This window comes from Trichophyton benhamiae, assembly GCF_000151125.1.
Source record: "Trichophyton benhamiae CBS 112371 chromosome Unknown Abenha-G-c-322p01.r1, whole genome shotgun sequence".
Taxonomy (NCBI): Eukaryota; Fungi; Ascomycota; class Eurotiomycetes; order Onygenales; family Arthrodermataceae; genus Trichophyton; species Trichophyton benhamiae.
This window is the reverse complement of record NW_003315110.1, coordinates 1,192,670-1,212,700: the sequence shown is the minus strand read 5'-3', so window position 1 is coordinate 1,212,700 and position 20,031 is coordinate 1,192,670. Positions and strand designations below refer to the sequence as shown.

At 49.1% G+C, this 20,031-nt stretch overlaps 10 protein-coding genes across 10 annotated transcripts; 6 read left to right on the top strand and 4 right to left on the bottom strand.

Annotated features, from left to right (window-relative positions):
• Nucleotides 1-1,980: 1,980 nt before the first annotated feature.
• On the top strand, nucleotides 1,981-3,791 carry ARB_06256 (C6 transcription factor, putative; the record flags this gene model as incomplete). The annotated part of the gene is made up of 2 exons (XM_003015898.1): nucleotides 1,981-2,601; nucleotides 2,694-3,791. The coding sequence occupies 2 exons, from the start codon at nucleotides 1,981-1,983 to the stop codon at nucleotides 3,789-3,791; spliced, it is 1,719 nt and encodes a 572-aa protein (XP_003015944.1).
• A 1,945-nt stretch (nucleotides 3,792-5,736) lies between these two features.
• ARB_06255 (uncharacterized protein) lies at nucleotides 5,737-7,537 on the top strand (the record flags this gene model as incomplete). Its single annotated transcript, XM_003015897.1, has 2 exons — nucleotides 5,737-6,169; nucleotides 6,273-7,537. The coding sequence occupies 2 exons, from the start codon at nucleotides 5,737-5,739 to the stop codon at nucleotides 7,535-7,537; spliced, it is 1,698 nt and encodes a 565-aa protein (XP_003015943.1).
• A 784-nt stretch (nucleotides 7,538-8,321) lies between these two features.
• On the bottom strand, nucleotides 8,322-9,792 carry ARB_06254 (uncharacterized protein; the record flags this gene model as incomplete). The annotated part of the gene is made up of 3 exons (XM_003015896.1): nucleotides 8,322-8,525; nucleotides 8,598-8,705; nucleotides 8,785-9,792. The coding sequence occupies 3 exons, from the start codon at nucleotides 9,790-9,792 to the stop codon at nucleotides 8,322-8,324; spliced, it is 1,320 nt and encodes a 439-aa protein (XP_003015942.1).
• A 558-nt stretch (nucleotides 9,793-10,350) lies between these two features.
• ARB_06253 (uncharacterized protein) lies at nucleotides 10,351-11,340 on the top strand (the record flags this gene model as incomplete). The annotated part of the gene is made up of 2 exons (XM_003015895.1): nucleotides 10,351-10,547; nucleotides 10,725-11,340. 2 exons carry the CDS (start codon nucleotides 10,351-10,353, stop codon nucleotides 11,338-11,340), a joined length of 813 nt encoding a protein of 270 aa, XP_003015941.1.
• A 451-nt stretch (nucleotides 11,341-11,791) lies between these two features.
• ARB_06252 (uncharacterized protein) lies at nucleotides 11,792-12,460 on the bottom strand (the record flags this gene model as incomplete). Its single annotated transcript, XM_003015894.1, has 3 exons — nucleotides 11,792-11,964; nucleotides 12,107-12,207; nucleotides 12,312-12,460. 3 exons carry the CDS (start codon nucleotides 12,458-12,460, stop codon nucleotides 11,792-11,794), a joined length of 423 nt encoding a protein of 140 aa, XP_003015940.1.
• A 1,492-nt stretch (nucleotides 12,461-13,952) lies between these two features.
• ARB_06251 (uncharacterized protein) lies at nucleotides 13,953-14,333 on the top strand (the record flags this gene model as incomplete). The annotated part of the gene is made up of 1 exon (XM_003015893.1): nucleotides 13,953-14,333. The coding sequence occupies one exon, from the start codon at nucleotides 13,953-13,955 to the stop codon at nucleotides 14,331-14,333; it is 381 nt and encodes a 126-aa protein (XP_003015939.1).
• Nucleotides 14,334-14,537: 204 nt separating this feature from the next.
• ARB_06250 (uncharacterized protein) lies at nucleotides 14,538-15,437 on the bottom strand (the record flags this gene model as incomplete). Its single annotated transcript, XM_003015892.1, has 1 exon — nucleotides 14,538-15,437. The coding sequence occupies one exon, from the start codon at nucleotides 15,435-15,437 to the stop codon at nucleotides 14,538-14,540; it is 900 nt and encodes a 299-aa protein (XP_003015938.1).
• A 470-nt stretch (nucleotides 15,438-15,907) lies between these two features.
• On the top strand, nucleotides 15,908-16,685 carry ARB_06249 (uncharacterized protein; the record flags this gene model as incomplete). Its single annotated transcript, XM_003015891.1, has 2 exons — nucleotides 15,908-16,021; nucleotides 16,077-16,685. 2 exons carry the CDS (start codon nucleotides 15,908-15,910, stop codon nucleotides 16,683-16,685), a joined length of 723 nt encoding a protein of 240 aa, XP_003015937.1.
• Nucleotides 16,686-16,834: 149 nt separating this feature from the next.
• On the top strand, nucleotides 16,835-17,386 carry ARB_06248 (uncharacterized protein; the record flags this gene model as incomplete). Its single annotated transcript, XM_003015890.1, has 1 exon — nucleotides 16,835-17,386. The coding sequence occupies one exon, from the start codon at nucleotides 16,835-16,837 to the stop codon at nucleotides 17,384-17,386; it is 552 nt and encodes a 183-aa protein (XP_003015936.1).
• A 980-nt stretch (nucleotides 17,387-18,366) lies between these two features.
• Nucleotides 18,367-19,773, bottom strand: ARB_06247 (uncharacterized protein; the record flags this gene model as incomplete). Its single annotated transcript, XM_003015889.1, has 2 exons — nucleotides 18,367-19,586; nucleotides 19,653-19,773. The coding sequence occupies 2 exons, from the start codon at nucleotides 19,771-19,773 to the stop codon at nucleotides 18,367-18,369; spliced, it is 1,341 nt and encodes a 446-aa protein (XP_003015935.1).
• Between the last annotated feature and the right edge of the window lie 258 nt (nucleotides 19,774-20,031).

Sequence of the window (20,031 nt, the reverse complement as noted above, 5' to 3'; positions counted from 1 at the left end):
TCTTCTTCCCTTACCAGCACGGATGTCAAATTACAACACAATCCTTCTCAATGGTTGCTGTTGTGCCGAAGATGTGCTGAGATCGATGGCTTGACCTGCGTCCCCTAGGGATTGCGGCAACTACCTGATGTACTGGATTTCTGTCGACCGATTAGCTTCGGACAATGGCAGACGTCTATTGAAAATCCGGTCACATTTCTTCCTTCGAGATAGATAAATAATGAAGCTGACCAAATTCCTACCCTTACTTACCTCACCCCCTGTTTTAAATTATGTGACCTGTTGGTTTTCTTGACGTGCATCGTATTCCATCTGTCAATCTATCTATCTATCTATCTATCTACCGTCTTTATCGCCATGCCATCTCATCCTCAGCGCCGGTCCGCTCGGGTATTTTTCTTCTTCGCCTGCCAGCCCAACCCAACCTACCTAACGCTAGGTAACCACCGTAGCCCGACCCGACCAGCCGTCGAATGATCGCAGCGCATCTCTCGACTGCCAAACATGCCAGGATCCCAGCAGTCTGCATTCCGGTGCTCCTTTTCTCTTCTACGTGATCTCTCTCTCTATCTATGCTGCCTCTTTTCTTTTTCTCTTCTTTCTTTTTCACCTTATTCCTATCTTAATCCTCTGCTATTACTATTACTCTCTCCCACTGCCCCCCTTGCCTGCCTGCCCTTAACCTCCCATCCGCCCCCCACACACAAAGAGGCCTGAAGCCCAGTCGCTAGGCAGCATTTTTTCCCTAGGTGTCCACAGCCCTTCCCGCGCTCAAAGGGGAGATCGAACTCGGCTGCCGCATCGCCTAAAACTAACTTACTAAATAAAAAAAAAAATAAAAAATAAAAAATAAAAAAATAAGCCCGCCTCGAGTCTCTCGCTCTCCTTTCTCTCTACCTCCCGACCCGACGAGCTTCTTCTACTTTTTTGCTTCTTCTTCTACTACTTCTTCTTCTACTTCTACTTCTACTTCTTTCTATTTTCACCTGCCTTTTGCTTCTTTCTGTGTGCTTGTGCTCGTCGCCGGCTGGATGGGCGATAACGAGCCCTCGCACACTCCGGCGACTTCCAGCGCTATGCCCGGCGAAAGCCCACCCCGGCTGCGAGCCGCTTCAGCCTGCGTTGCCTGCAACAAGAAGAAGGTAAGTCGTCTCTCTCTCTCTCTCTGTCTACGGCGGGCGCCAGCAGCTCTTCCTCGGGCGTCATAGTCTGTCTTCTCTTCCTACTCGTCTGGCTGCCTGGCTGCAGTATCAATCGTCTCTTTTACCGTCGAGTTTTCCACTAACCGAAGGCCGACGGTGCCGGGGCCATCGCTAGATTCGCTGTATATACCCGGACGGCGGCCAGCAGTGCTCGAACTGCGCCCGGAACCACTGGACTTGCTCGTACGCATCGCCTCTTCCCTCCCCCGTTCGCCCTTGCGCATATCTCCCTCGTCGCGCGTAGTGCTAGTGCTAGCCTCTGTGCGTGTGTGTGTGCGTGTGCGTGTGTGGTTCTGCTGGGCTGATTCTCGTCGCATTTCTTCTTAGACCCCGCGAGCGCAAGCGAAAACGCCGGAAGGTCGCTTCAGACACCAAGGAAGAGCCCGAGACGACGCCTACGGGGACAGAGCATCTCAGCGCAGCCCCTTTACTGCCTCCGTCACGGTCGCAGCAGTGGGAGGCCGGGTATCCGGGATGGGAGCCTCGTCGCGCCATCCTTGCCGATGGCCAGCCTTCCGGCACATCGGAGTCCTCAGGGGGTCCCGGCTCCACGGCGCCAAACAATAACCATAATAATAACATAACCGCCGCCGCCAGCAGCAATAGTAATAATAATAATAACAACAGCCATAACAACGCTCCGGCGACCCCGTCAGCGACCACGACGACGACCACGACGACCACAACCACTGTTCAGGATGCAGACGGGAACACTCTCTACTCGCAGAATGCCTCGAGCTCGGTGGCCCTGCGCGCCCAGCAGCACCAGCAGCAGCAGATGGAGCCTGGCCTGCATGAGCCGGCTTCAGGGGGCAGCACAACCTTCCTCGGCCGGTCAGAGTATATACGGGGCGAGGTGCCTATCAACGAAGACCGGGCAAAGGCCTACCCGGCCGTTGCTACGGAGAGTCTGATGGAGGAGGACATCCAGATACTGCAGCTGCAGCATGCGTTCGACCTCCCGCCTCGCGCCGTCAGGGATGGTCTCATCGATACGTTTATGAAGAGATGCGCTCCATGGATGCCTATAGTGGAGAGGAGCTGGCTCATGGAGCGTCGGGATAGCCAGCCATCCATCCTGCTCCTCCAGGCGGTCTTCCTCGCCGCCAGCCGGGTATCCTCTGCCCCCGCTGTCACGGCCTACGCCTCGTCCAACGAGTTTTACCGTCGAGCAAAGGCCCTGTTCTGGTCCGGGTACGAGAAGAATACCATCACCGTCATCACTGCCGTGTGTATCCTGCACTGGTACAACCCCGAAGGTCCCGAGCATGTTTCCATTAATACCAGCGGGTTCTGGAGTCGGATCGGAGTTGGCCTGGCATATCAGATCGGGCTACACAAGGAGCCTCCGCCGGGCCGTGAGGCACCCTTGCGGCGGAGACTGTGGTGGACACTCTACGTAAGCCTGTTTCTTTTGTTGAAGGGCGAAAAATGACACAATGACACAATACTTAATATAACGGTAGCTTATACAAGTCTTTTTGAATTTAGGCTCGAGACTGCTTGATATCCGCCAGCCATGGCCGGCCGCGGGCAATCAATACCGAGGACAACGATGTCCGGCCACTCACTCCTGAAGACTTCTACGGATGCGGAGCCGACGATGCTCTGTTCCTCGCCCATGTCGAGGTGTCTTCGCTTCTGGGCGACGTCACCCAGGCCTGCTGTCGCCGGACGCTGACACGGCCTAAACGAACCGCCATCGAAAACGCCATCTACAGATGGTCGAGGGAACTACCAGAGCAGCTCCGTCTCTTCCAGCGAGTCCTGCCTCCAGAAGGATCAACGGCGTCCAAGCTGGTGCTCATGCCCTACCACTTCGAAGCACGACAGCTGCACGTCACTTACTTTGTCGTGCTCGCCATTCTCTACCGGGCCTCCTCCCCAGGCACCATCCCCTCGGCAGCAGCCATCCTCGCCTCTTCCTTCGTCGCCGGCATCTTCGAAGACTTCCTTGCAAGAGACGAGATCCGGTTCCTCGGCCCCATATTCACATTCTACCTGCTTGCGTCGGGCGTCGGGCTGGCCTCGTGCTACTCCTACCCTCACCTCTGGGAGCGAGCCCAGCAGGACCTGCGAATAATATGCAGTTCTCTCAGGGAGCTGTCGAAACGCTGGCCCTCTGCCATCGGCAGCCTCAAGGCCCTGCAGAGCATGATCGACGAGACTGCAAAGGCTGCTCGGCCCTCTGAGCGACCCCAACCTACTCCACTTACCAGCGATCAACAGGCAACCTTCTGCGGCTTTGGCACCGATCTATGCCGGCTTGGAGACGTCATGCTCGCCCATTACCCGCACGACATCGTCGACTCGGGCAGACAGGAAGACGACCAGTATGCCAGGACGGTATCTGACATGATGACCGCAGGGATACTCGCCGAGCTGAAAACACCGATGGACTCTGCCTCGGCCCCCGTCGACGAATATCTGCCTCTCGCGTCGGTGATAGACCACAATACCCAGCTTGCCTTTGGGGTGGAGGAGCCTACCTCCATCATCCCAGACGAGGTCCTCTACGGCCAGTACGAGGGCATCGGCAACTGGCTGCTCCGAGGCTGGGACTGCACAGCCGAGGTTCCCTGGCATTAGCCGTTGTGCCTTCTCCTAACCACAGACCTGAAATCACAGACATGATAATCAATCTCTCCCACCCTCAATTGAATTATATACCCCCTATACATCACGTGACTCTTTCCCCGGCTTTTCGGCTGTCGGGAAACCGGGAAGCTTTGGCGCCTCCCAGGCCACAGGGACTAAGTGGCGATTTCGATACGAGAACCACCAGCGTTTCTGGCCCTGACGCTCCTTTCCTGCATATTTATACGAGAGAGCCGAGGATGAAGACGATGTCCAAGTGCTGTCCAGCATCAAGCATCAAGTTCTGGAGGCTTTGTCGTGGCAGCCCTGGCCCTGACTAGTCTACCCTACCTTTTTGTCCAGGGTGCCTGCCTACCATGTCACCTTTGGTTTCAGCTTCAACTATTGACTCCCTCAGTACCAATGCTAGGATTGAGTGCGTTTAGTATCATGCCATGGTTCAGTGAACCAAGAGTGAAGCACCGGCCAGTCTAGTGAATGCCCTTGCGGCTTCAATGGACCAGTTTGTCTCCCTCACCAAGTGTGTTAACAGCCAGGAAATGTTTTTTTCTTTCGCACTTTTTGAGTGTTTTTTTTTTTTTTATCAAGCCTAGTCAAGGCACAGAATGACGTCAGGAGTGGTTACTTATGTACCGTTGTCGCTGGTTGCCGGTGGTCAGTGAAGGAAGGGCCTTGCTGTTCCAGGTAAAAAATAAGTGGAAGTCCCCACTGGCCAAAAAAACATCTTCTATATCTTTCAAAAAACCATGTCAACCAGCGTCTCTAGAATTAGCTATGCACTAGAACCTACCTAATCTAATGATCTAATGGCCTCCCCTATACTTCTCTCTACCTCTACTTCTACTCCTACTCCTATCTCTACTTCTACTTCTATCTCTACTTCCAATCTATGAAGACCACGTGGACAAACCCTCGCCGCCTTCCTAAAAGGGCCTCCCTTTTTTTTCTGCCAAGTCACGTCTTTTTTTTTTTCTGCCAGTCCCCACCGCCTTGCGCCTTCTTCTTTTTTTTTTTTTTTTACTTTTTGACGCCCAAATCGCGCTTTTTTTTGCTTCTTTTTTTTTGCTGCTGTTTTTTTTTTTATTTTTTATTTTACTTTTTGCTTCTTCTTCGCTGCAGCCAGAAAATCTCCAACTTTTTCCAGCTTCTCGACTCTCACCTCTTACACCTTCATCGTCGTCTTCGCCGTCTCTTCTTCACTGCAATTGTTGGCTCTGCGCGTCCCCTACGCCCTCGCATCCGCTGTCTTGCGAACTAGCCGCTGGAGCCACCCGAGTCGCCTGCTAGAACTACTTAAAACTACTTAGCAAGACAAGCAAGTTACGCGCCGGGGGAGGTCACATGCTCCGCCCTTATCTTATCCTGCTCCGATCGCCTCTCCATCCCTTTTGAAAATTCTCGCCGGCAGCGATAAAGGATACCCCGGCTAAACCACCTGTCCTCCTCCTCCTCCTCTTCCTCGCCGTCGTTGCTGTCCTCCTCGTTGTCCCAGCTGGCTCGCACCACGCAGAAACACAACCTGCAACTCGCCGTTTCGCCGTGGTGCCCGTCTCTTATCTCGATAAAAGGGAGAAAAAAAAAAGGGCAGCGGCCAGGGTAATACACCCTTATTGCAGGGCTGGTGAGGGGGCCTCTTTGGGGTGTGGCCGGCTCTCAACGGTCGGGAAAAGGGCTGCTTGACTTGCAGGTATGTAAAACACCCCCATAGCCCGTCCTGTTCTGTCCTGTTTAATATGCTGCTATATTGTCGTGAAAGGGGGACAGACGGGGGTGGATGGGACACTGATGGCCGTCTATATGTCATATCGCGTTCGTGGTGCTAACTAATATTGGTTTTCTTGCTATATGACAGTCCCTGGGATATAGTTGCACAAACAAGAACCACTTGGATGAGGAGAGCAGCAGAGAAAGGCTTTTCTCCTGTCCTGGGCACACGATGCTGTCGTCAGTCGATATACAGTCGGGGGACGTCTCCCCTTTGCTGACCACGACGGCCTCATTAAACGCCTCCGAACCGCCTCTCCACGCCATCACGCTCTCCGTGCCCTCGACAGACGACCTGAAGACGAAACTGCTGCCGCCTGCCTCCTGTCCCGTGGCTGATGTAGACATGGACTACTCGGCTGCTGCAGACAACCCAGACCTCTCGCCTACGCACTTCAGCGATCTGCCCCCGGAAATACACGAGACCATCCTCGACCATATCCTGGGAGTCCGTGGCTCGACGCTTGCCTCTATCACCTCTGCAACAGTCACCACTTCAAGCTGGAGCAAGGCACTCCGACACCCTCGTAGAAAGGCCCTATCTGACCTCGCCCTGGTCTCACGGGCATACAGAGCCCTGGTCCAGGGCAGGATCTACCGTCACAGTGAGTAGATACTAAAAAAGCCACATTACGATTTATGATCGATAACGAGCGTGTGTTCATACTAATTGGCGTGCTTTTTTTTTTCTTCTTCTCTTTGGTACAGTTCAAGTCAAGGGAACGACAGACTGTTTGGCAGAGTGTGCCAAATGGTTCGATGCACACCCTCACCTTAAACCATACGTCCGGCACATCGAAATATGGGTCCCCGTTTGGGGCGATCGCCTGAGGAAGTCTCATTTCTCTCCTCCCAGTCGCCGGGAGAGCGGACAGGCAAACTTTGGCGTCATCGAAACCAACACCATGGAGTCGTACATGCACGGCTTAGATGCACTTTCCAGTAGCCGGACGAACTGCAACTTCAAGTCGGCCAGTCACAATGCTACCTTACAACAGATCTTTGAGAGCGTTGCGTCTCAGTTTCCCGATGCAAAGATGATGACTCTGGAAGGCGGACACTGCAAAAAACCTCCCATGATCAGACACTTTGAGAGCGATCCGTGGGGGGACAGCGGACTCGAGTCGCTTACTCCTCTCCCAAACATCCAGACCTTCATCATGAAAGGTGCATGGAACATCATGCGCGATTACAGCCACTGGACCAATCTCTCCACAGCCTTGCCTAACCTTCGCGAATGGCACTGCTTCTACGCCAAGTCCAAACGCGAAGCTCACATCACCATCTCAAAGGTTCTCAGGACCTTCCCACCTCAGCTGACCCGGCTTAATATCAGCCTCGACGGCTTCTGCAGTAAGACGAGCTCACGTGGATTCCTCAACCCGCAAGACGAAAAGCATCTTTGCCGGCTGTTCGGCGCCATCCTCCCTCAGCTGGAATCCCTGACTTTCACCGGCAAGGTCTGCGCCAGCCTCTTCCTCTCCGGCAGAGCAGCAGTGCTCTCCTCCCAGCGCAAATCAAAGCTGAAATCAGTGGACCTGGTCGTCAAGGCCTGCTGCTGGGGCCATGAATCCGACGATGGCTCCCTCATACCAACCGACATATCCGGCATCACTAACATGTCCTTCATCATCGAGTTTGAAAAGCTAGTTATCGCTGCCATCCACTCGCTCGGAGCACTACCCGCCCTCCAATACATTCGCATCCGGTTTATAGATCTCGATTCTATCTGTGGCCTCTTAAACCCGTATTTCCAGTTAGTCGGCAACACCTGCACGGGCGTATGGAGCGAGGCTATCCTTAAAACGCTCGAAGAAAACAGGCCAGAGGCGCAGTTCGCAGAGCTAAATAATGGTATCCTTGAAGATTACGGCATCAACTCGCGAACAGGCACGCGATCATATCCCCGAAGCAGGCCTCTTAGCATCAAAACAAGCTGCTATCGCATTATCGCCGACAAGTCGAAGCCTTGACCCATCGCCCATTTACCACCCTCCCTCCATCTTCGCCCATGGCCAGCCTACTTCCTCCTTCTAGGGTCACAGCCATGGCTCAACATCATCCTAGTCATCGTCATCTCGTTCAAGCGTTACCGAAGCTTACTACAATATCTTACACAGACTATTGAATTTTTTTTTTTCTTTACTAAAATCTACTTCCTTTCCTCCCTTTCATGGCTAGATCGTGGAGAAAAGTCGACATCTTCGAAAATATCCCCTTTTTTTCTCCCTTCACCCTTCCTCCCCTTACCACACTTGATTCAGGGAAATAAACATCTGTCAAAATTACCCCTTGGCCTGTATTGCATGGTGTCAGGAGAACTGGGCGCGGAAAGAACACACAAAAAGGTTTAATTAAGGTGATTAGCGGAAGTGAGAGAGAGTTGAAAGTGGAACCACCAAAGAAATGGCCTGGCCTGACCTGTTTTTTTCATTTTCTTTTAAAAATGACAGGATCTTTGCTGCTTCCAAGGTTCCAATATTTGTTTATCACGCATGGCAATGGCGTCCTGAGTTGTAAGCCTGTCGGACCTGCCCCGTCTGTCTGTTTACTAACTTCCTGTTAATTTCTCCTTAAGGCTCATGGGATCTGTCTCTTCTTTCTGTCTCTCTGTCTCTGTCTCTTTGTTCTTATCTTATTTGTTTGAGATACGTCTGTAGCCAGATTTAATAATATTTCCTGATCCTCAAAAAGAACTAGTTCACTGACTTGAAGACATAGTATTATTATTGTAAAAGGTCAATATTATTTCAAAAGCTATATATCTTTCTTCACCGCGGCAGGGCTCCGATTGTTAGCTTTGCCCTTTCCTGCCCGAGGAAGATTCTTGATATCCGAAATAATAATACCCAGAATCCAGATATTTATCACGAAAAACGCAAGGGAGGAGAGATATAGTCCTGGAACAAAGGTTGAAACTCCAAGGAACTCAAGTTGGAAACCTTGATGAAGCCAGAGTGCCTAGCAGAGGTGACTAGTTAGTATCCCTACTTCAAATGGTGATCAATCTCGGCATAAGAGTGTGTAGCTTACCTGTGCGCCTGCCCACAGAGCGGCAACAGTAATGCCGAAAAGCGGCTGTTTGACGAGAGAGGAGTAGGGGAGATACAGCGGTAAAAACACGAGATACCAGAGGAAATACTGTATATAAATCAGCAACCACATTGGAAATTCCACATACACGAGCCTACATCGTTGACCAAAAAAGACACACACATACCTGGCTTGTACAGACTTTGTTGAAGGTGACAAATGCAAATGTTTGGCTTAACATGCTTCCAGCAAGATCCCTCTTGGCCAATGCGAGCGGTATTAGGATGGCTGAAAGACCTAATTGAGGTAGAAAAGCGAGAGATTCAAAGTTATTCCCGGGAATGCCTTGGGAGATCTCGGATGAAGAAAGGTAGAGTAACATATTGTAAGGGGAGAAGTTGTGGCGATGGTCGACGCGAGTGACATGGTGGAAGTAGGTATGTTGCAAGAAAGGAGTTCCATAAAGCATATACATAGCGACATTCAGCCCTGCAAACACAACAAGGGAAGTCAAGCCAAGGATTATACGCTGAGGCGTTAGAAGCCGACAGACGTAGTCGATCAAATTGCCGAGAGTAAACCCTTTCGACCCGTTGAAGCTATCGTTTTCCTCGTCTTCCAAAAACCAGATAATGGACGGACCGTATATGAAAGGGTATATTTTGAAATGTACGCCGAAACCCAAAAGGACGCCAGCTAGAATAGTTCGTTTCTCTAGAACGGCCCAGAGTAGCGCCATGATCATAACGCATAGAAACCCCTCTGAGCTCCCTCGGGTGCTAATCGTAGCAACCATGGGATTCAGCAGCCAGATGCTTGAAAATTTAAGAGCTCGCTGCATATCCATTCGTTGATGGGAGCGGAGAACATGCAGGATCAGCCATCCCGCAATGATATCAGAGACAGCAAACAAAGCTTTGCCAAAGGAGAACCAGACTTGCTGACCCCCGAGGCCGGTCCATGTGGTCGGGAGAAGAATCCATGCAAGTAATGGCGTGTATCTGTAAGTTGCTCTATCATACGGCGACTGGCCTTCCGAGACAAATTTGGCGGCATCAGTGAAAACATAGTAGTCGATGTCGGTATACTTCATGGGCGAATGAGAGTCCTGATAGAGGCCGTAAAACAAGAGAACAACTCGAAGAAATATCGCGGCCCCAAACACGAGGTAGGGAGAGCTAAAAAACCACGCCATTATGGAGCGTTTTGGGGGAGGGTTTAAAAAAAAAATCCTTCTTTGGCTGTCCTGGGTCCAGGATTATGCAGCTGTGGATTTCGTCTAAATGGTATGGCCTGCTGCTTTTGTGGAAAACATGAACATCTGGCCCCTTTGGCCAATTCGGGAGCCGACCAAGCAACGGGCCAACTGCTGGGTCTGAACGAGTGTCTGTTGCTGAACTATAGCGAAGGCAAAGGAGAAAAGCCACGGCCCCTTTTGATACAGCGAGATCTTATCAAGCAGGCCGAAAGCGAAGTCGACGTGTAGATTGCTGGGTTGTTGTTGACCCCGGATAAAGCGTACGCGGCTATGGCGGGGCGCTCGGACATTCTGCAAGAACGGCAGGTTTTTATTGGATAATCCTTCTTACTAATATCTAAACCTTTGTGATTTTAACGGCCATCACTTACATAATCCTGCTTATCCTTATCGCGAGCTTTGACTCTGATAAACATCGAGAGAGCCAAGATGAAAGAATGAAAGAGACTAAAGCTGGAGGGACAGAAGGACTTATTAGCTGACACTAACAACCATATGGCTGGCAACAAGCGAGCGCGGGATGGCAACGTGATAGCAAACCATCCAGACACTGAAAAGATGGATACCTCGCCTGATGTATCTTCTATCCAGTCTATCTTTACTGGGTTCCGCAATGAGCTTGATGAGCATCATGACCGAAGGGAACGCGTTGTGAAAGCATCCAGAGATATCACAGCTTTAAGCAAGAAGATGTGAGTCTATAGAAACCGTCTCTGAGCTACAGTGCACCCTTTCACACTATTGTCTTCTATCTTACAACCAATACTAATGATCGCCCTTTTTTAGAATATTCTCCTTGCAAAGGTAGCGTCTCTCTACTGCTCTCGGCATTCATACACTCCACACTAATTATCCTTATCCCCCTTTAGAGTTCGCACAGTGAATGCACCAATCCCTCCCAAAATTGCAAAGGAAACGGACGACCGTATAAAACAAATACAAGAGCTCTTCAAGTCTATTGAAGCAGATGTGTCTGGCGCCAACGCGTACAGATACCATCAAATCACATGGGGAATCCAAGAGTACATCGAAGCCATATCATTCCACCGGTACCTCGAGAAGAAACAACTCATCACCTTGGAAGAGGTTTCACAGACACTACCAGCCGGTATTAAAGTCACAGAAGCGGACTATGTGCTTGGACTTTACGATTTGACTGGTGAAATGATGCGATTCGCTATCACTACGATGGCTACTGGCCGAACAGCAAGTATAAAGGAAGAAGATAAGACCCAGCAGTCTGAGGGCTCCATGGGTGGAGATGCTGTGCTTTCCGACCTACGTCAGCTCCGGGCAATGTTTGAACAACTCAATGTCCCTCGTGGATTGAATGGATGGAAGGAAGTAGACAAGAAGACAGAGGTTATGCAAGCCAGTGTCGAAAAGGTGGAGCGAGCAGTGTATGGGCTGTTAGTACGAGGAACAGAGCGGCCTTCCGGGTGGGTGCCGGACCTGAGCAGCGCTGCTGCGGTTGAGTCGCACTGAGGATTTACTCTCTCTTGAAAGCGGAAAAAGATGCATGGTAGTAAGACGGTTATGGAGGCGCTCGGAGCTATGGTGTAACATACAAGGGAAGGCTATGCTCCGAGAGTGCTAGCTTGGACTGTGATATTCCTTAATGAGTTTGAACATGAAGAAGTTCAATTTCTTCCATAATTTATCTCGATCGCATGCTAACTACTATCACCATGGCCATGCTTGAGTTAGGACGTGTCTGCAGGAATGGCATTCGCAGAAAGGGTAACAAGAAACAGCTAGGCAATTTAACCCGTCCGACTCTGAAGCTCTTCATTTCACTCCACAGAGCACACAGACATTAGCACCGATGGCCACCAGAGTGAATGAACACATGCTTAACACACGATTGAACAACAGAGCCAGCGGACGTAGGAGATTGCATCAGGGGGTCAAAGACAATAGCATAGCTTGAGAGGGCTTAATCCTTAATAGGGTTCTCCTCCTCAGTTAGGACCCCAGCCTTCACCAAGTCTTCAGGCGTTGGTCGGTGTAGGATCTTTTGCTCAAGCGAGTCAGCACGCATGTGCTTTTCGAGTTCGCGGGCAGCGCCTTGGAGAGCCGGAGCAGCATTGGAAGCAGGAAGGATGTTTCCTATTAGATTAAACAGCGGATGAGGTTGGCATTTTTCAACACACGAACCATATGCATCATCACAATCCACCCTAAGGGGAAAAGAAGAAAATGGAAAGAAAAAGGAGGTATCGATGACCAAAAAATTAAAAAGGCCACATACGTTCAACGAGAGTATCACGGTCAGCTCTCTTCTCCAGGCCTCTTTTCAGCGAATCGGCGGCCTGCTGGCGTGCGAGTTCCTGCTGGGCTGCTTGGAGAGAGCTGTATTTAACGTCAAAACATGAGCTTCTTTTTCGCGCTTCTTCGTGTATCTCTCTCATGAAGTTGGGACAGTAGGATAGTAGGTCCTTAATGCAGGCACATACGGAGCTACTTTGGTATCAAGTAGTATATGTCTATTCTTAAGGTCTTGTGCATCCGGGCGGCACTGAAGAGATTTCGCCAACGAGTCACGGCGTTCGCTGATAGGGGAGGTGGGAACCTCAACTGTCGAGTTTGTAGGAGCGTCAGACATGGCGGAAGACTCGGTGGTATCTGTCTTTTGAACGAGCGGGATGTGCTAAACTATCGATGTAGCTATATGTGACTTGTAGGTTGTGAGGAGACGTGTGTAGGGGATGTTAGCTGCGAGGAGGAGTTCAAAGTTGGCAGGACACCGTTCGGTTGCCTGGCGGAGAGGAGGAAGAAAGTGACGTTGGCCCTGGTACCCTCGCCGCGAAGACCAGCCACGGGGCGGCTCAAGATACCTAGCGCCAAGTATCTTCTCTAGCAAATATATACGACCAGGTACTTCTGACCGTTGTACCTCGAAGCTGTGACCGTTGGCCAAACACACGACGTCGACTCGTGGCGAGGTCACGCCCCCGCTTGGGTCACCTGACCGACGGTTGGCCGAGCAACAGCAATAACACTAAAAGTTACTTCTATCAAGTCGACCTCAATATCCAAGACAGATGTGTATTATTCGACAGGTACCTCGAGATATTGAACGGTACTCTTTGGCCGTCTCCGCTTACAGGCAATATATAGATAAATAAATGTCCGGGTTGGTATCTCATTCCCTCTTTCTCCAGATTTGAGATTTTTGAACGGGAATGCCCCGCAAGTGTTTTCCCCTAGCCTATTATACTAGACCTTATCCTGTTGGGCTGGCATCAATACTTTTTTTATTTCTCTTGTCATATCGCTTCTGAATTCTACCTTCTTTTTCCTAAAGGGTAATGGATTAGGCTTTAAGTCCAGATGCGAGCGGAAAAGCTGTGAATGGACCGTACAGTAGAGATATGGACCAACCAAAACCCTCCATTTCGCTGATTACCTATATTTCATTCATAGGCTGCGCGATATTCACAGTAATGTGTGTATCGACAAGTACTTGTTGCATCTTCCTGCATAACCCCCTACCCGTCTGCTGGGGTGCCTGTGACATGAACCAATTGGTCGATGTAAAAGCACTGCTGCCTAGAATACCCTGCAAAGCCTGCAGCAACGGATAGGCATAATGACTCACGGAATTTCATCTTTCCATAATATTTATACCCCCGGGAATGTGATTTGACCCCTTATTCTCTCTCGCATTCCATACTATCAGGATTTTACATTTAGACGAACGACAGAATGCATCAGCTTCGGTTAAATGATGCTGCCATTTCTTTGCACCGGGTGCTGTCGGCACACGGTGTGAAGTTTGGGATATTTGGTGGATACGCGGTGGCAGCCCTGGGAGGGCCACGAGAAAGTAAAGACGTCGACTGTCTTGCTTGTGTGAATAAAGATCAAATTCTGAATATATTAGACGGCAAATCGGGGTTTGTTGCGGTTTCCCAATCCAGACGGGATTATGTAGCTTTCCTCTGGTCTGATAAGCCAACCTGAGAGAGAGCGGTTCTCGTCGAAATCTTTTGCGAGGGCTTTCCTGGTAAGCCTCCCCGTGATATCACTCGTCACTCGTATAAGTTTCCTTTCCAAATCCGTATTAATTTACTTTGATAGGCGCAACTTTCAATATGTCAAATGTGGTACCAAATGTTACCCAGATAGCTGGTGAAACCCAAGGATCGGGCGCTACTTCATTTTTGGACCCAGTTTACCTGTTCAAAGGGAAACTCAGAGCTGCTGCAACCCGCAGTAAGTTCCATGACTCTGCCGACCTACGATGGCTGGAAACATACGCTTTGTCGATACTTCAAGCGAATAAGTCTCAGTTCAGCAGCCTCTATGTAGGGCTTGCTTTGAAACGCTACCCCGAACTTCACCACTGCTTCGAGCGTATTGGTTTGAATATTGACGCTGCCACTAACGCTGCAGCTGCTTACGATTTGCACCACCTACCACCACCGCAACCAGGTGACGTCCAGAATGGCTTGCTTGCTACCGGAAACACATAAAATTAACATCGTGGGAACTTAGTTATCCTGCTTTATAAGAGAGATTAGCTGTTTTCTAAGAGATTGAGTTGTGTTTCGGGACCTTTTTTTCTTTACACAGCGGAAAAATATTTAAGAGAAAAAAAAAAAAAAATCAGCTAGTAATTAAAGTGGCCAACACATAGGATAAATGATCTTCGTCTTGAGTGACAAGTACCGCAAACTTCAGACCTCGATGACCTTTCCTATATCAAAGATATTGTGCTTGCCTTTGCTATGGTCCTTTAAACCAAAATATTTTGCCATGATGCCTCCTGAGCTTTTAGGACGTTGGCTGCTCTGTCCCGGAAGTACGTAGCCTCGCTGGTTGCTCACAAGCCTGACCTGCCCGTGGATAGATTCTGAAGAATGATGGGTGTGACCATATATCCAACAATGCACATGATCAAGACACGACTTCTGCGAAGTATCCAAAAGATCTGTCCCAAAGGCAGAACTCCATGGATTTCCCTCATCTGAGGGTTTAGATGTTCCCCTGGTTGAAGGAGCATGGTGTGTAATGACAACAATCTTTCGCTTCGACCCAGGCCCTGTATTTCTCAGTGAGCTGATCTCCTCCGCCAACCACTTCAAATCTGCAGCATGCTCTGAGTTGTGATTGGCAACAGTCCACTCCTGGATACGGCGGAAGTCGTTAATTTTGTGGGCAACAATCTGCTCCGACTCAGGTGGTACGTGTGAATGCAGAGTACAACCCAGAATAGTGATATTATCGATATCAGCCCTTTTCCGATTCAATATGATCAATCTGCCGTTCATATGCGGTTCTTCTTGGAGTTGGTCCGCTAGACGCAGACCTTCCCGGCGAGAGACTCCAAAAAATTCATGGTTACCCAAGACAAGATAGACGGCCTTGAAGTTCTCGCATTGGGTGCATAAAAACTCGCGATAAGCGTTATAATCTGCAAGACGGCCAATATCGCCTGCCAGGATCAGCCGGGGAGCTCGTGGTTCAATATGGAAGTCTGAATATTGTTGACCGACTTCGAGGTGCAAGTCTGACATTACTTGAAACGCAGTGGAGTTTCGAGGCTGCCATGGTAGAGTAAGCTTGGAGAGAGTCATCGGGGTAGATTCGACACGTCCTCTGGGATATCAAAATGGCTGCGGGCAACAATAGACGACAATTATATTACTCCACACCCTGAGTTTAGTAGTTAGGGAAGCAAAGAAGTCAGGAATACGAACCCATAGCTGGGGGTACTGTAATTATTTGTTAGAAAGAGACGTTGAGTATTATTTCGTTAGCTATTGTCTCGTTAGAGGTTGAAGTGAGACCCCCAAACCAATAATAGCCATTAACTTTCTAACTAGTTAGTTAGTTATTTAACTAACTAACTAGTTATAAGCTTGGCAGGCAGCAGCTGGCTGGGGCCTGAGTTGAGCCTCTACCACCTTCGGCTCCTTTTCAACTGTTCTACCACCTATCTACTCTTGACCGCACGCACCGGGATTTACAATCTTCACTGACACGGACCGGGATTTTGAACCCAGCGACAAATCTAACTCGATACTGGCCCTTGTACTTTGCTAAAATGGAGTTTTCTGTCATGCAGTTGTTACTTGAACTGCTACAAAGGGCAGGAATATCGGTCTGCATTGTTGGTGAGCTTGCTCTTAACTACTACAACGCACCGCGTATTGTTCATGTAAGTAAGCCCTTTATATACCTGTGTGCTTCCTCTTTCTCTAATCCGGCGACAGGACCTTGAACTTTGTGTGCGTGAAGATGACCTTACGACTGCCGCGTCCATATTCCAGTCAACAGAGATACTGGATATCGCCCCAGAAACCGAGTATAATATCTACACGGAATACAAGAAAGGGTTCCCGCGATTTCGCTCTCGCTCAGAACCAAAATTCTATATAGTTTTGTTTACCGATCGGTACTATCGTCTGAGTCCCCTGGAACAGAATATCATATCTCCAGAGGAGCACGATGAGTTTCAGGGAACATACAGCAAAGAACTCCTCGACACTGTACCGGCACATCAGATAGCAACCCTACCGCTACCACGATTTGCGCCACTATTAAGAGGACTCTGCACCATATACATCGAGACAAGGGAGGTTACAGCTGCAATAGCTGCAGAAATGCTTGTTGACGGAATGGATATTGATGAACACTGGTGTCATAGGCACTTCGATCCTTCTCACCAAGCAGTGCTTAACTTTGCATTGAATCTTGTCAGAGGGAAAGCTTCCAGAATTGCTGATTTCTCGATGAATGAAGTGACATGCTTCATCGTTGATAAGCATGAACTTCAAAATCTCAGAGGGGTACCGGGATTCTCACGATCTACCGTGGACTGAATATTGACTCTGCGCTATTGACCGGACTCCCTAATGGGACACCTCGAGTCAAATATACCAATATGGAGGATATCAGGTTCTTGGTAAATATAAGGGCTAGAGTGTGTTGTTCAGACGATTCCCAAAGCCCTTATATTATAGTCATAAATATGCCACCTACAATTCTTCAAGAACTTGACACTATCTACCCTGATAAAGGCCCAAAAATAACTGCCAACCTACAAGGCAAAATCCTTATTATCGAAGCTATAATTACAAAAGCCCATGAAATTGCAGCTCGACGCCTGGAAGTGTATATTGACCAAGAGATCATGAAGATGGGTCTAGCATTTGAAATTCTTAACTCGGGAGAAGCACGAACAACGAGTGGAACGTTTGTGAAAGAACCAGATGCTAGTTTCACGCTTTCCGATCACGACTGGCCGATCCTAGTGATAGAGGCTGGGGTATCCGAATCTGATACCAAATTAAAGATGGATGCTAGAGGATGGTTAGAGTCCGCAGGATCGGAAACAAAAGTTACTATAACGATAATAATTAATCGGCATTCCCCCCAAATCGATTTTAAAAAATGGGAACACTCCACGTCAATACAAAACAGAAACTGTCCACGCCAGATATTCCAATGGCATCGCCGATATTACAGGCGACATGACCATACCATTCGAAAAGATAGTCGGAAGGAAACCCCGCAATGCTAACGAGCACGACATTGTTATCACAAAAGCAACCTTTGAATCTGTGTCGAAGATGGTATGGTTGGTCCAGAAATTTCTGTAGTAATGCGACTGTTGATTCCTACGTATTTTGTCATTATCCAATGTCTCGCACAACACTCGCTCTTCTGAACTATAAATCGATATAGTAATTTGACATGATTTAAGAGAACGAATTTATGTTACACTTCGTGAAAATCATCTTTAATGTTATTTTGATGAGACTCTAAATGGATCAAGCCCAAAGATAGTTAAATGAATGAACGGCTGCATTGATACTATCATTGCGAATAATACTACTCTTAGGAAAAACACTGGTTTATCGGCTCATCATTTGAGAATCAAGGGAACCATCGACAGGCTTCTCATAAAGCACATGTCTCACCACAAACCCCGTCCAACGCACGCCTAAATTCACACGGGTCTCCGCCACCCAACGATAAAGTGACAGTGGGAACGGGTAAAAGAATGAGGGTAAATCGTATCAACTGCGATACTGGTGTAGGTGTACGCCCACCTCCAATCTCTGGGCTTGCTTCCAAATACTATTATTTTTCGATCAAGAAAATGCTCTTCGAAAATCATGATATGAGTTTCGAAGAATGGAAAACAGTGCATGTCGGGGTTCGCTCAGTCACCACAGCAGATCCGCCACTCTTGAGATGAAGACAACCCAGACTTAGGAAATCTTGATCCGACGCGAATAGAGGACCAGGAGATAACTTTACGTTCAAGAAACGAGATGAGTTAGAACCTCAACCCATTGCAATCAGCCGGTATATCGACATGGACGATTGTAAAAAGCCTTTCGAAAGACGTGCGCATTCCTGCAGGTTTCATCCTTCCATATTTAACCATCTTCCTCGGGTTAAGAAAGGTTGGCGAGTTCTGAGAAAGAAAAGCGTAATACCAGCTCCCAGCATCTAGATATCAATATAGAAGCAAACGGGAGCATGGCGTCTTGTTCAAGGAACCCAGAGCTTTCCACGCCCACGTGCGGCTCCCCTAAAACCTCCACCGCGAGGTCCACCACGGCGATTTCCGTTTCCTCGGGGGTTCGGATTGGATGAGCTGCGGTTTGCTGGCGTTGGAGACGGATTGCCATTGGGGGACGTGTTTTGCTTGGTCATTCCGATGCTACGGCTGAACGAGTCCGGGTCAATTGGAGCCGAAGGTACCTCCAGCGGAGTAGTTTCAGCGGCAGTTGAAGGAGCTCTGGGCCGTCCAGCGCTAGTGGAATTGTTGGTAGCCATTTTATTGCCGCGTCCTGGTGTATTCTTGACGGGAGTCCGTGCTGGTGTCTGCTGTCCGGCTTTTCCTTGCTTTCGTGGCACGAAAACTAGAACATCCTCATCACTCTCATCCTCGTAGGACAGCAAAGGCTTTGGTTCGGTCGGATTTTGATTCGGATTCTCCTTCTGGTTCTTTTCCATATATTTGCAATGATTTTTGAATTCCTTTTCCTCGTAGATGATGGACGTGCGGAGTTGAGCTATATTCTTCACAATAATACCGAACTTCTGGGCCCAAACCTGGGTCTCTCTGTCATTTGTGACGAGGATGCAGCTAGATTGGGGAGCTGATATAGTAGGGAGGGCATGCAACCGCCATAGGACAGCGTTCAAGAGCGGTTTTAAGACGTTGGGGACGGCAGGAGCAACATATTTCACGCTAGCACTAGGGTCCTCATTATTAATAGCTGCTTCACCGTTAACTGCATCATTTTCCAGTTGACGGGATGAGCACTCAGGGCTCGCACGGGAACCACCAGACGTAGGTGATGCAGGGCCGCTAGAAGTCCCGGCAGAGGCAGCAGAAGTGGAGCACGGTTCTTTGTCCTTTTTGAAGTTCAACTTGCTCAGAAGCATCTGCGACATGTCGTTTATTTCACGGGCGCTGGGAGCATTGGGCTGGATATCTCCTGCCGGGGATTTCTCTTCCTTGAGCGTATATTCAACGGTGTCATGGGCGGGAGTAGCAGGGGCTTCTTCTTTGAATTCAGGAAGAATGTATTTCTCGGCATCTCCCCAACTTGAAAATTGTTCCATAGGCCCTTGAAGAGTTACCTTCTCAGCTGAAATGTTATGTTTCCCGGACGTAACACGATCGAGGAAGCGGACGGCCTCGCGCGCGTTGATACCACTCTGGGAGCCACCTTTCTTTAGAATATGGAGACGCTCAAGGGCTATGTAGTGTTAGTGAGAAGAATTCAAAGCAACCAAGATGACGGTCGCCGAGCTGCAGCACATACTGTATAACGGCACGATGAGGGCAATAGCATCCTGCGACGTCCACTTCTTGATTTCTCCGAGGTTGGTGGTAAGACAGGTTTCATCAACCACACAGTGGAATACCTTTCGGCCAACAGACATGATGGCTGTAAAGGCGAATCTCTATGAGATAGAGTTCCCGATAGGTTGCCGGAGGTGATGATTGCTTGACTGGGGGTTGTTAAACGAGGACCATGCGGAGAGGTAAAGTGGAGGCTATACCGATGGATTGTAAGGCGATTTTTATCTCTGCGAATGATTCAAGCACATTAGTGCCAGTTATAAGGTCGATGCTAGATGGTCTAATGAGTGATAGAGGCGAGGTCAGTAACCCATGTTGCACAATATATATATGGCTGA